Genomic DNA, 13,261 nt, shown 5'->3' with positions numbered 1-13,261 from the left:
AGATCCAGAGTTTTGACATAGAGTTTTTGTATCATGATTTGTTTACTCAAATATTTAATTAAATATTCTTTCTTTTCTTGGCAATCGAATAAAAATCATATCGGACCAATGATATTTCCTATTGTTCCTCTGATCTGTCATATAATCTCTCTTTAGATCTTGCAGATAACTACTTTATTCGGGTTTTAGTTTTTTTTCTATTACTATTACAAGTTATACCTATTGTTATTAAACATTAAATGCATGTGGATGAGGGGTGGGTATTTTCTTCCTTTTTCACTCACAGTACATGGTTTCAAATGGGTTGGATGGAAAGCTTTGTACAACCACACTTAGTTAGGGAACATTAAAGTGATTTCATTTTGGTTCACTCACTTGTGATCCAAAGAGGGTGTTGTGGTATTGGTTTTGATAAAACTTCACAACCAATGGGAATCTTTTTTGAGTTAGTGTGGAGTGGCCTTAATGCTGGAAATAATCCTGTTGGCCAGGACCCCAGAGCTATACAGATGAGAAAAGGATGCAGGAAATTCTGTTGTTTACACATGTGTCTGTAACACTGAGCCGCTAGAGCAGCCCAGCAAGCCCAGAGGGTAAGATGCCTAATAACCTTGTGGTTTTCTATTTAATTATTATATTTTCCTGCTGGAGCAGAGCATGTGGTATTCTCGGAGCAAAGAAAAAGACAGTTACTTATAAGATGCAGAACAAAACTACTGTAGGTCTGGGAAACAGAGGGATTTGAAGTTTCTTCTTAAAGTGGACTTGATTCCTTCCCTCTTTCTTCCATTTTCCACTGTTGATATTATTTATCCTGACAGCTTGCCATACTTTTCCTGTTTTTTAAAAAATAACTATACTAAGCACAACTCAGGTAAGAATTTCAACTCTAAATGTAGACAGTCATAGATTATGTTTATATTAAGACTTTGTTTTGTAGTTCCAAATGAATATGAGTTAGTCAATGTGTTTGGAAGTAATCTATATTCTTAGAGTTTTAAAAAAATGCAAAACTGTTATGCAAACCCTCATATTTATGCTTCATGCATTCAGAGTTATTTTTATTTTGATTGGATAGTCCTCATGCTGAATTTCTGTTATTGTTAACAGAAAAATATACCTCAAACTTGGAACTAATATTGATTTCTTTATAGAAGTTACCTGGGCAGTATGGAGGAGATAGGGACATAGAATGAAATAATAAAAATCCTGTACATGATAAAAAAGAAATGGATCTTTATATGGGAAGTAATAGTAGAACTGAAGGGAAAAAAAGATCTATGGAAACCATTGGGAAATACTTGTTCATGTTTTCCACAAAGATAAATTATAAACTGAATATTGAGTGGTTAAGTCTATTAAATAGAAATATAATGAAGATATTATTTAAAAATAGAAACAAGTAACATATGCAATTGAAATACACAATGATAATTCTTAATATTCTCATTTATATCAACACTAGTTTTTTATTTTTTGAAATCATGCAAATACACTTTTGCTAATAGCTTTGTGGAATAGGGTACTGTTACAACTTTTGACTGAATGCCTTGTTTTTAGTCATTTTTGTTGAATATCCTTGCATATACATTAAACATTTCTGAATTCTGACTTTTATGCACATTTTTAAATAAGCATTAGATGAAAAAGCAATCTTAAAATGCTAGAAATACAGTATCTGTGTAATTTTCCTGTGATTTTGTAGTATTGACTTAAGGGATCAATAAATCTATATGAATGACATTTAGAAAAATGCTATATGTGGATTGCTTTTTTGGAAAACTTTAAAAATTTAGTTTTCTTGTAAAATGACAGATGATATAATTTTGCATTCTTCATGTTTTTATTGGGTTCAGTAATTGCATGATCACTAGCATATAAGCTTCCTGGTGCCTTGATACAGTTGTGGTCTTGAAATTTATGAGGTTTTCCTCTAATTATTAGAGCCACAAATATAATGATGATAATTCTTTAAAATTAAAAATGATATAAGGACAGCTTCTATTTGAAGAAGTACCATTTCTCCTGGGCTGATACTGCAAGGTTAATTGAATTTTTCTATAATGGTAAAACCTTCAAAAATCTTCTTCTTAGCAAGATTTTAAAGAAGCCTTGAAAGAAAAGTCCTGCTTCCCGAGCTGAGTCTTAAAAATCAGTGGAATGTAGATAGTTGTTGAAAAACAAAAAGACCGTTCTACTTTGTAGTAGTAGTTGGAGCAAAGAGTTTTGAGGCATGAGCTATGAGGCTATGAACCTCATTGGAGAAGAAGAAAAACTCACCATTGTGAGTAGCAGACATTGGGCTCAAGAGTGAGACAAAGTTGTGAAACACAGAGCACTGTATACTCTGAATATACAGAGTAATTTTGACCCTATATATTGTACAGTGAGGGTGATTGCAAATTTCTGAAGAGATGGGGAGTATTTATTCTTCTTTGCTTTGTCATCTCCATCATCATCATCATCATCATCATCATCATCATCATCATCACACTACCAGCAAATAATAGCATTTCCTATGTGTAAGGTAATTTACATACGTATCTACAACTTTGATAGTTGCTTAATAGAATGAAATTCATATCACATATCTTCATTTTACACGAGGAAATTTGATGTTCCGAAATGTAAATGATTTCTCTAAAGCCACAGATATAGTACGTTCTGGAGCTAGGTTTCCAAATAATGTCTTTCTGGCTCCAAAGCTTTTCCACTCTGCTCCACTGGTATTTTAGGAATGTGAGTCTGGCAGAAGTTGAGCAGAATGGTTTGGGATGGCGTTGGGGTAATAGCGTGCAGGGAAGAGACAGTGAGACGACATCCGTAAATCCAAGCTAATCACAATTCTCTCAGGTGGTCCACTCTTACTTTAGGGAATAGACAGAAGAAATTGATACTGAAAATAAGCAGTTTTTATACTTAAATTGGCGATTCTCATATTCAACACTTAGGCTTTCCTCTCTTTTATTTTCTTGAACATTGTATTCAAAGAAGATGTCTTTTGATTTCTCAGAGGAAGTTTAATCACTGATTTTCATCAAATATCACATATTCATAAGAGAAACGCATGTGGTTATTGGAAATGATATTGGGAACACACTGGCGTTCTTTTGTTTGTTTATGATGAGTGATATGAATGGAAAGACCCCATGATTATCATGTAAGTTTTATTTGAATGGGTGAAGAGCATATATAAAATTTATGTTGCTAATAGACAATGCAGAGTACAGTACATCAGTAGTAAAAAGAATAAGCCCCATTTAACATTTTTCCTCGTATATCTAAACTTTAAATATATTTAACTTTTCTCTAAATAGAATATTTTATAAATATATATTATAACTATATATATATAATAGTGTCTGTGCTCTCATTTTAGAAATGTACGATCTACTGTTTTAGAAGTTTATTGTCATTTAAATAGGCTTTACTGGAGTAATGCCTTTTTGCCATATGCCCAAACAGCTGAAGATAGTTGTAATGTAAAGATTCATTCCTTTAAATATATCATTAAGAAAACAATAAGTATACTTGTCAGCTCAAATACTTTCATCACTGACCTTAGGTTAGGACATTTCATTTTAATTAAACAGATCTAGGCTGTTTTCCAAGATTCTATTTTATAGAGAGTCTTTTACATGTTCAATACCTGGTCCTCAGTGTTTGGTCCTCAATGCCCTGATCAACTGTTGATGCACAATTGTTATCAAGTATTATAAAATAGAAAACTGGTTATCTTATAGGAGGAAAGCAGCCTATCAAAGAGAAGATGGGTTGTGCTCAATACCATTCTATTAAGGTCATAGCTTTGCAGATTACTAATATTTTTATATATTTAAATACCTGAGTGACTTGCATATGATGATATTTACTATGAGTTGCTGTTATATGTAGAAAAGATAAAAGAATATTTGCTGTTAAAAACTGATAGAAGGACTTTTTTTGGTAGCTGAATACAGAAGTACCCTTTTGAATAAAAAACATATTCATTGCAGAGCTTTTAAATGGTATCCTATAATCCTTGTCTTTAATTTGTAGAATTAAAGCCCTCTTCCCCCCAAAAAATAGATGTGCTGGAGTACTACCATATCAGAGGCAGACCCACCAGAGCAGAATGAAGAGCACCATTCAGAGAGGTAGGAGGAGACCCATGAAAGAGGAGTCTTTCAGAAGCTAAGTAAATGAGTCATTGCTGAAAGATGAAATGGCCAAGTTATATAAAATGCTACTGAGTGGTCAAGGAAAATAGGAGTTAACTGTTAATTAGATTTTGCAATACAGAAGTTATTGATTTTCTGTTTTTGCAGAGATCTAGGCTTAAAAACTGGTAGAGTGAGTTCAAGAGAGAGTGAGATGAGTGAAAATATCTTCTAATGGTTTTTACTATAAAAAATATCAGAGAAATGTGATGGTCCCTGGATGGAGATCAAGATGATTTTTGTTTTTCAGGTTGAAGATATTATAGCATGTCCCCTTTGCCGATAAGAATGACTTAGGAGGGAGATTTAATTTTATTAGAAAGGAGAGAGAGAACTCTATTTGTAGGAGTTAAGTCTTTAAGTCAGCTAGTGGGGATTCAGATGGAACCTGCAAATGGAAAGTTTGACTTTAGGGGCAAGGATGATGTAGAAAGAGGCTGAGATCAGGGTTACCACAAGGCTGATAAGTGTGGTAGAGCCAGAGAATGGTAGTTGTCTTTTGATAACTTTTTTTTTTTTTAAAGTGAAACAGAGGGAAAAAAAGAATAACTTCATCAAGAAAGATGGAAGAGTTAAGGAAGAAGATGGGTGGAGTTTTGGAGAATGGGAAAGTGAAATGATAAGGGAAATGGAGTAGGGTTGGCTGTGCAGTGCTAAGGGCTGATGTGATATTCAGAATCAAGAATTGAAGTGAGACCTGAAAGTAAACCATGTTTTCTCTAAGTATTAGCAGATGCTCAGGTAGGTGCCTATGTGGAACAGGCAGATAGTTGAATGCCAACCAGAATTGGAGTTTTCTAGGCAATAAGGTTAAGAGAATGCCAATCTAGCTGAGCATAAATTGTTAATTAATGGGGCTTGGAAAAGGGAAGGAGTATCAATATGAAGTAGGTAATAAATGGTTAAAAGATAATGGGATCAGTTAATAGGAGGTCCAAGTTAGGTCAAAGAAGAGAATTTTGTGGACCACAGAAGGTAATCAAAAGGGTGCTTAACATGGAAATGGAAGAAATGCTGTATGGTAATAGTATCTAGGGTATATACCAGCCAGTGGGTGCATGAGGTAGAACTATTGGAATTGATAGGAACGGAAAGATGAGAATATTGTAAGGATACTGCATGTGAAAATATTTTGGACATGAAATTAAGTTTAGTTCCATTACAACCAATTAGTACCACCCTTGGTTTTACTAGATACATTTTATTTCTTATTAGTAAATGTCTTTGAATTTACTTAAATGGGAAAACAGTCCTGTTATAAAAATACATGGAAAAACATGGTGTTTTATATGTGGATTATATTATGGTAAGAAGATAAATATCCACAAGTGGACACTAATTTTAGTACCCATTCCCATGCTGAGACTAATTTTGTTCATAATTTCCTCCACTTACCTTCTTATTTTTTTAATGCATCCATCGCCTCATATAGTTACCTATTTATTTATTTTTTTTAACTTTTTAAAAAATTTTATTTATTTATGATAGTGAGAGAGAGAGAGAGAGAGAGAGGCAGAGACATAGGCAGAGGGAGAAGCAGGCTCCATGCACCGGGAGCCCGACGTGGGATTCGATTCCGGGTCTCCAGGATCGCGCCCTGGGCCAAAGGCAGGTGCCAAACTGCTGCACCACCCAGGGATCCCCTATAGTTACCTATTTAAAAATGTTTAACTGAAGTGTAGTTGACATATAATATTAAACTAGTTTCAGGTATACAACGTAGTGATTCAGCGATTCTATACCTAATGAAATGCTCACCAGGATAAGTGTATTATGATATTATTGACTGTATCCCCTCTGCTGTCCTCTATTTTTAATGATGTTTTGCTTGGTCTTACAGACTGTATTAGAGAAGGATCTTCAGGGAACAATAAGATATAGACATAGAATTTTTCACATCTAACGAATTGTAAGCCCATAATTTTTCTCGATGTTCATTATATTGCCAAAGTTTTGGATAAAGATTAAATTATATTTGCAAATGATGGTCAGAAACCATGAACTACCTTTATTTTAATATTTAATTTTTTTTTTCTAAAAGCCAGGCTGTCTAAATAGCTTAAAATAAATGGGATTTCTTTTAAACTTCTCAGATGAGAACGTGGAACAGTCATATCCAGTGTTTTGAATCATGGCCATTTTATTTTGATGTGACTATTGTAGCATCTCCTCTTCTACATTATGTGACCATGTGGCAGAGAATGAAAATGTTCTGTTCATTTATATTTGAATGATAGCTATGATGCTGATGTGTATTTACATTATCAATAGAATGCATTTTCAAACATATATTTGAAAATAATATTATTAGCAATCATCTTAGTTTGATGCATAAGTGAGAAGCCTCTGTAAGACAGAGATAGAAATTTTGTGAGAACACACTGAACATAAGTTTGAAAATTCAAAACAAAGTTTTCTATTTCTGGAAAATTCTCTATGAAAAAGAAAAATCCTTAAATTTTTGGGTTGCTCTAGAGTAGAGCTATGCAACAGAAGTAGTGTTCAAGCAACCTTTACAATCTGAAGTTACATTTAAAAAATAAATGTGGGGCACCTCAGTGGTTTAGCACCACCTTCAGCCCAGGGCCATGCTGGAGACCCGGGATCGAGTCCCATGTCAGGCTCCCTGAATAGAGCCTGCTTTCCCTCTGTGTCTCTGCCTCTCTCTCTCTCTCTCTCTCTGTCTCTTATGAATAAATAAAATGTTTAAAAATAAATAAAATAAAAATTTAAAAATGTGACATAGATTTTAATAACATATTGTACTTAACCCAATATCTTTAAAATATTACCATTCTAAAATGTAACCAATATAAAATTAATGAAATAGTCTACATTTTTATTTTCCACACTGTGCCTAATTTAGACTTAGAGTACATCTCAGTTCGGACTGCCTTCATTTCAGTGGTTTTCTAGCACCATCAGGCTTGTGACTATCCAGTTGGACAGCACAGACTATTATACTCCGGAATATAAATAATTACACAGTACTCTCTTAGCAGGTGTAGGTCATGTGTAGGGCATTACATTTATCTCCTTGTTGTAAATGGAGATAAGTGTTTGAGCGACCTTTCTAAGGAACAAATTTACCCCAGGTTTTCTGATTCTGAATCCAGTGCTCTCTGAGTGCCACTCTCCATTCTGATGGTGGTTATGTTGCTGTATTTATGTTATACTGATTCTGAGAAGTGTGTACAATATGGTGGCCTCTGGAAATAACTGGTACTAATATGTTCTACCCTTGCTGTAATTTAAAAAAATCTAATTGGCGTGAAAAGTAAGCAGTAATAAAAATGATCAACTCAGGACACTTGGGTGACTCAGTGGTTGAGTGTCTGCCTTTGGCTTAGGGCATGATCCCAGGGCATGAACGAGTCCCACATTGGGCTCCCTGCATGGAGCCTGCTTCTCCCTCTGCCTATGTTTCTGCATCTCTCTCTGTGTGTCTCTCATGAATAAATAAATAAGTAAAATCTTAAAAAAAAAAAAAAAAGATCAACCCAATTTTAGGATTCCACACATTTCTCAGTTTTTCTTTTCTTTTCTTTTTTTTAAATAAATTAAGTGAAAGAATCAAATCTGGTAGAACAGAGAGATAGAAAAAGTAAAAATAGAGGTTTGGAGGAAGATTTAAAACTGTGGCATTATAGGGATTATTTGAGAAAAAGTTGAAAGGAAATATTTATATGGCTGGGAGGGCAAATAAAAACATAGCAAGTTTTCAGAAATATAAGGGTTTAATCTGGTCTTCAGCTTTTTGCAGTTCTTTGCACATGTCTTACATTTTCTATTTTAGGGGCTGGAAAGCAAGATCTCTTGAGAATTGTAAACACTAGCTGTTGACTTCCTGTTGTTTTGACATTTTTAATCCAATTCCTGGTCTTTACCAGGGGATTAAAACACTATGCCTACAATACAAACAGATAAAAACTGATTTCAGATCAATTAGCAATTTGCTGGGAACTCTGCTTTTTAGTTAAATTGCTTTACTCTTTAGTGTTAACTTCTCTGATGCCAAAGGGCAAACCCCCAAAATATCAACACTTAAAAAGATGATAGATGATTGGAGACTCTTTCTAAACAGAGTACAAAGACATTTTGGCTAAATGGAAAATGTATGGACAGGAAAAAAGTTTCATTAGCATGTATAGTAACTAATCTTGAAATCAAAATCTAACATTACACTTTTTAATATTTCATGTCTTAAGATTATAAATTACATTTTCCCAGTGAAGTCAAGATTTTAGATCTCATTATTACAAGAGGTAACAAGTATTATACAACCACAAGCTTTGTATTTCTGGACAAAGTATTTTCCTCCAAATAATGTATCTGAAAGAGGATTACTTGTTTTATTACATTAAAATTGATAGAATTGGAACAAAATATATGATTTATATCAATTTACTCTTAGGAGAGTCCATAGAAATGTAATGAGGCTATAAATCTAATGCCAGTAACTAAGATAAAAAGTCTACATTTTCTCTAAAAATCAACATATCATCAACTGCTGTTCTGATAATTTTTGGTGATATATATGTATATATTACTATTTCTCTTTTTGTTACATGATATAAGAACATTCAGTTTTAAAAAATGTCATTGTTTCACCTTCACTTTTTTTAATATTATTTTATTTCAGTGTTTCTGAGTATTAGAATCTTCCTTACCAAGACAAAAGAATTGATTTAATATCTTCATAGTACTTTAAGGGAATGTAGTACTATAAGTGACTATGTTTTAACTATATATGAAATCAATTTTACATATCCCTTTTATATTTTTACCATTTATGTCACAAGAGATACAATGTACTTTCTGGAACTTATGTTTCTCCTATTCAGAGGTAGATAGCCTTGTGATTTCAAAGTAGATTAGTCATGTATTTTAATAGAAAACATAGTTATGAACCTTGGGTAGATCCATATTCACTAATAATTTTATTTTCTCAACTTCCTCTGCAATCACATTCATAAAGACTTATAATTCAAGGTCTAAACCTGACCTGCAGAAATTTGCAGTTTCAAGGACTTAAATGAGCTCCTGTGGTATTACGCTTTGAACACATTGCCATGGGTGGGTGGAAGGCAGCTGGTTTCCTGTTTAAAATATTTTTGAGAACTTTTAGAAAGTTCAGTTCATTCTCAGCTCACAGTTCCTTCATAAAAGAAGAGTTGAACGTTTATAAATATTTATATTTGTAAGATTAATCAGGAATATGTGATTAAACTCCAAAAATTGGGTTAGTTTGTTTGTGTTATAGTTTATGCAATTCTGTTATAGCCAGTTCTTCCAACATGTTCAAAATAATTTGTTTTGATTCTTATATAACAAAATTTTGGTTCCATTTTAAGATGTGAAAACATCGTGATAATTTGCTGCAAGTGAATCTTTGGAGGAAAAAAACCTAATATACGCTTGAATTTCTGTGAGTCAGATTTCACAAGTAATCACAATGTTAAGTTCCATGAGAACAGACATGTATTTATTTATGTATTTGTTTAAAGAGAGAGTGGTAGCAGAGAGAGGCAGAGGGAGGAGGAGAATCTTAAGCAGGCTCCACACTCAGCATAACGCCCAATATGGGGCTACATCTCACAACTTTGAGATTATGACCTCAGACAAAATCAGGGGTTGGATGCTTAACCAGTAGAGCCAACCAGGTACACTGAGAACAGACATTTAAATCCATTTATTTCCTAATGCTTTTTCAAAGCTCTGGAACAGTGTGCCTGGCACATAGGAGAAATTCAGTAAATATCTGTCAAAAGAATATGTGAATATTCAAAGCTCAAAAGCTGAGAAATGTTTATCCTTATTCTATGTCAGAAACATGCAGAAATGATATTATTATATACACATGTGTATAGTTTTAAGTACATGATCATCAAAATACACTGTTTTATATGCATTTGCTGCTTTTGTCTTTTATTTTGCCTTCTTTCACACAAGTTGTTGAAATGATTTTAAAACCCTAAAGTTGTTGAAAATTGGAGTAAAATGGAGATGGACATATACATAGGTACTTTTAAATGATTAAAACTACTATTGTTAAATTGAACAAAGAGGCCATTAGACTGATGTCACACGATGCTGTGGTGACCTGCATAAGCAAACCAAAATCTACAATAGCCTTAAGATTAAAAGATTGAAGCCAAAGGACAGCCAATCAGAAATGGCCAACTAGGCTTTAAGCTATAGCCAAACATTAATTTCCTCACTTTGCTTCTGCCTTTTCTCTACAAAAGCCTCTCCCTGAGCTCCTACAGGTAGAAAGCTACTATCCACTTCTAGTTTGGAGCTCCCTCGATTTAAAATCAAGTTTTTTTTCAAAATTTTAAAATGTTGAATAGACCCCAGTTTATCTTTTAAAGTTATGTAATTACCACTACTTGCTTTTGATTATGTGAATTCGAGTTTGTATAACAATTTTTCAGTTAGATTTAGAGTGACAGAGAGGTTTGAAGGAGTATTCATCTTTGAATAGGGCGTATTATGTAAAGGGAAGCTGGTTTAAAAAAATAAACAAACAAAAACCTAATAGGACCAAGTATTTGTAAACAGATGGTAAGCAGTGTTTTCACATGAATTTCTTAGGTCTTTGTTTTATCAACCAAGGAAGTTATTTGTAAACCTCAGTGAAGAACTTTCATAAATGGACAGTCATTTGCATAAACACACTCAGCAGGTGGTAAATCCCTGTTCAGATGTCACTGTGCATCATGCATATGACTTCCATCTGATTAAAATTAAAATTTGACAACAAAAAACCCAAAGGATTTCTTTCACAGTTCTATAATGTCATTAGAAAAATATTTCTCCCAATCCGCTTTAACAATCTAGAAAATAAAGTCTTTTTTTTAGTTGCTTAGTCTGCATTGCTTTTGAATGCTTCCTGAATGCAGGATATTCTCTTGGTATTGATAAATTTAGTGATTTTTTTTTCTTTGAAAGAGAGAGAGAAACAGTTTTCTTGCTGTATTGATAAAATGCGAACTTTAAGAAAGGGACTGATTAAAAAAAAAAAAAAAGAAAGTGAGTGATTTAGACAGGCACAGGAGTTTTGAAAGGAATAACCAAGGTGATTAAGTGATTGAAAGGCAGTAGTCTTTCTGGAAGGTTGGAATAGGAGAGGTAGCAGGGATGACATGTGATGATCCTGGTGTTTCGTGAAGCATGAAGGACAGCAGTCTGCCTCTCATAGGTAAGGAAAAAAGCTGAGTTAAGAGAGTGAGTGTCTGGAGCTAGAGGAGACAAATGTTAGACTGACTTTGGATTTAATGCACTGAGTGTGTTTACTTAAATGGGAAAATGATTCAGTCACCAAATGTGGGCATCTTTTGTTATCCATGTTGGAAATATATAAGATTTTCTTACAGAATGAAATAGAACTCCCATGAGGTATAAGCATAAATATACGTAGATCATTAGATTTTCACTGTTGCATAATCGATGCTTAATCTTTTATTGTTAAACATTTTATTGTTGCAAATAAGGAGATTGCAAAAACTACAAGTCCATAGTTGAGTTTACAGAAAGGAAAATCAGCTTTTCATATGTTATTAGGAAGTTTCCATATCTTATTTATTTTTAAGAATTATTTATTTATTTATTATTATTTTTTTATTTATTTATTTAGAACAAATGTGTGAGCAGAGGGGCAGAGGGAGAGGGAGAGAATCCTCAGACTTCCTGCTGAGTGCAGAGCCCCACAATGATCTCATGACCTGAGATGAAATAAAGAGTTGGCCACCCCACTGACTGAGCCACCCGAGGAAGTTTCAGGAAGTTTCAATATTTTAATGGGAAAATACATTTGAATAATTTTATTTAAAAAGATTCAAAATCCACATTATATTAATATGTCAAGTAGTTTTTGTTGTACTTTATGAAAAGTGTTGAGTTTTTAAAAATGCATTTTGTGACAAAAACTTAAGTGTTAACCAAAGCAATTATTTCAGAAGAAATTTCCCATTTAGGTCTTCTAAATTTTATAATCATGTAGAAATTATGGCTCTATGTGATCACCTGATGATGGAAGTTATTAAGTAGTAGAAAACAACTGTCTGTGGAGGCTCATTTTAAGTGATAGTAAAGCATTTTAAAAACGGTAAGGAATTTGAGTAGTTTCTCTGTATGTTAGCATTAAATATCTGTATAGCACAAATTAAAGCTTTTGCATATTGAGTATTATTTGAGTAGGTTGATATTCTGAATAAATCATGAGGAAGAAAAATAAATCAAGAATTTAATGAATGTTTAAGAATCACCTACTTTTACAATAGAAAATATACATATTTTAGTTCAAATTGGAACTTCTACATTTTTTGTGAAATATTCCCTCTGGCAAATTAGTATAGGAATAGACCATTGACACCCAAAGGAAGCTGAATTATTTTGGTAATCCAAGACTAAAGGCTTGGCTAGAATAAGGAGTGAGATCTCCAGGCGTGCAAGTACAGGAAGCATGGAGCTGCTGGAGTGGAAAAGTGAGGAAGGGCGACCAGCAGGTGAAATTGGTTTTGAGGCAGTAAGAATTCTGAACTAATCCTGAGAATAACAGGAAAGCAAATGGAAGGGGTTTCAGCAAAGATGAAATCATCCAATCAAAAATATAAAAATATCTCTGCAATTGGTGGAAGGTTCCTGAGAACCACTGGTATTCTCCTCTGGGAACCTGAGTGAGGCGGGGTGTGCTTGCACTCAGATGAGTGAGAAGGAGAAAAGTAAACAGAGATTAGAAACTTCCTAGACAGTGAAATGAACAGGACCTGGTAATTGATTGGAAATAGGGGATGATGAACAATGATCAGTAAGGGAAGTGTAAATTTTTGGCTTACACAAACTGAGGGGATGGAGGTGACTTTGATTAATGGGGGGAAAAAATGGAAGAAAGCCAGTTAACCTTCAGTAGACCAAAAAATGGAAGAGCCTCCCTAAACTCCCTGAAGCAGCAAAATTCATGCTTTCTATTTCCACATAAACACAAACAGCAAATAACTCTTTTCATTTCCAACAGGCCTGAGGATTTCACATGAATAAAATAAACTTAATCTGTTAAG

The 13,261-nt window shown here is 33.6% G+C and overlaps 1 protein-coding gene across 3 annotated transcripts in view; it reads left to right on the top strand.

Moving 5' to 3' along the window:
- Positions 1 to 461: 461 nt before the first annotated feature.
- Positions 462 to 13,261, top strand: part of CCDC102B (coiled-coil domain containing 102B) — a 138,583-nt gene continuing 125,783 nt past the window's right edge. Inside the window, exon 1 of one of the 3 annotated variants that reach the window (XM_038525824.1) lies at positions 462 to 593. Coding sequence is in view for 2 of the 3 variants with exons in the window: in XM_038525820.1 (XP_038381748.1) it covers positions 4,069 to 4,136 (68 nt within the window). In the remaining variant the exon portion in view is untranslated. Of the gene's footprint in view, positions 594 to 4,060; positions 4,137 to 13,261 lie in introns of those variants that run through there. The other 2 variants (XM_038525820.1, XM_038525821.1) reach the window with 2 other exon arrangements.

This window comes from Canis lupus, chromosome 1, assembly GCF_011100685.1.
Source record: "Canis lupus familiaris isolate Mischka breed German Shepherd chromosome 1, alternate assembly UU_Cfam_GSD_1.0, whole genome shotgun sequence".
Lineage (NCBI taxonomy): Eukaryota > Metazoa > Chordata > Mammalia > Carnivora > Canidae > Canis > Canis lupus.
Note: the sequence above shows the minus strand (reverse complement) of the source record. Positions and strands in the feature narration are given on the sequence as shown.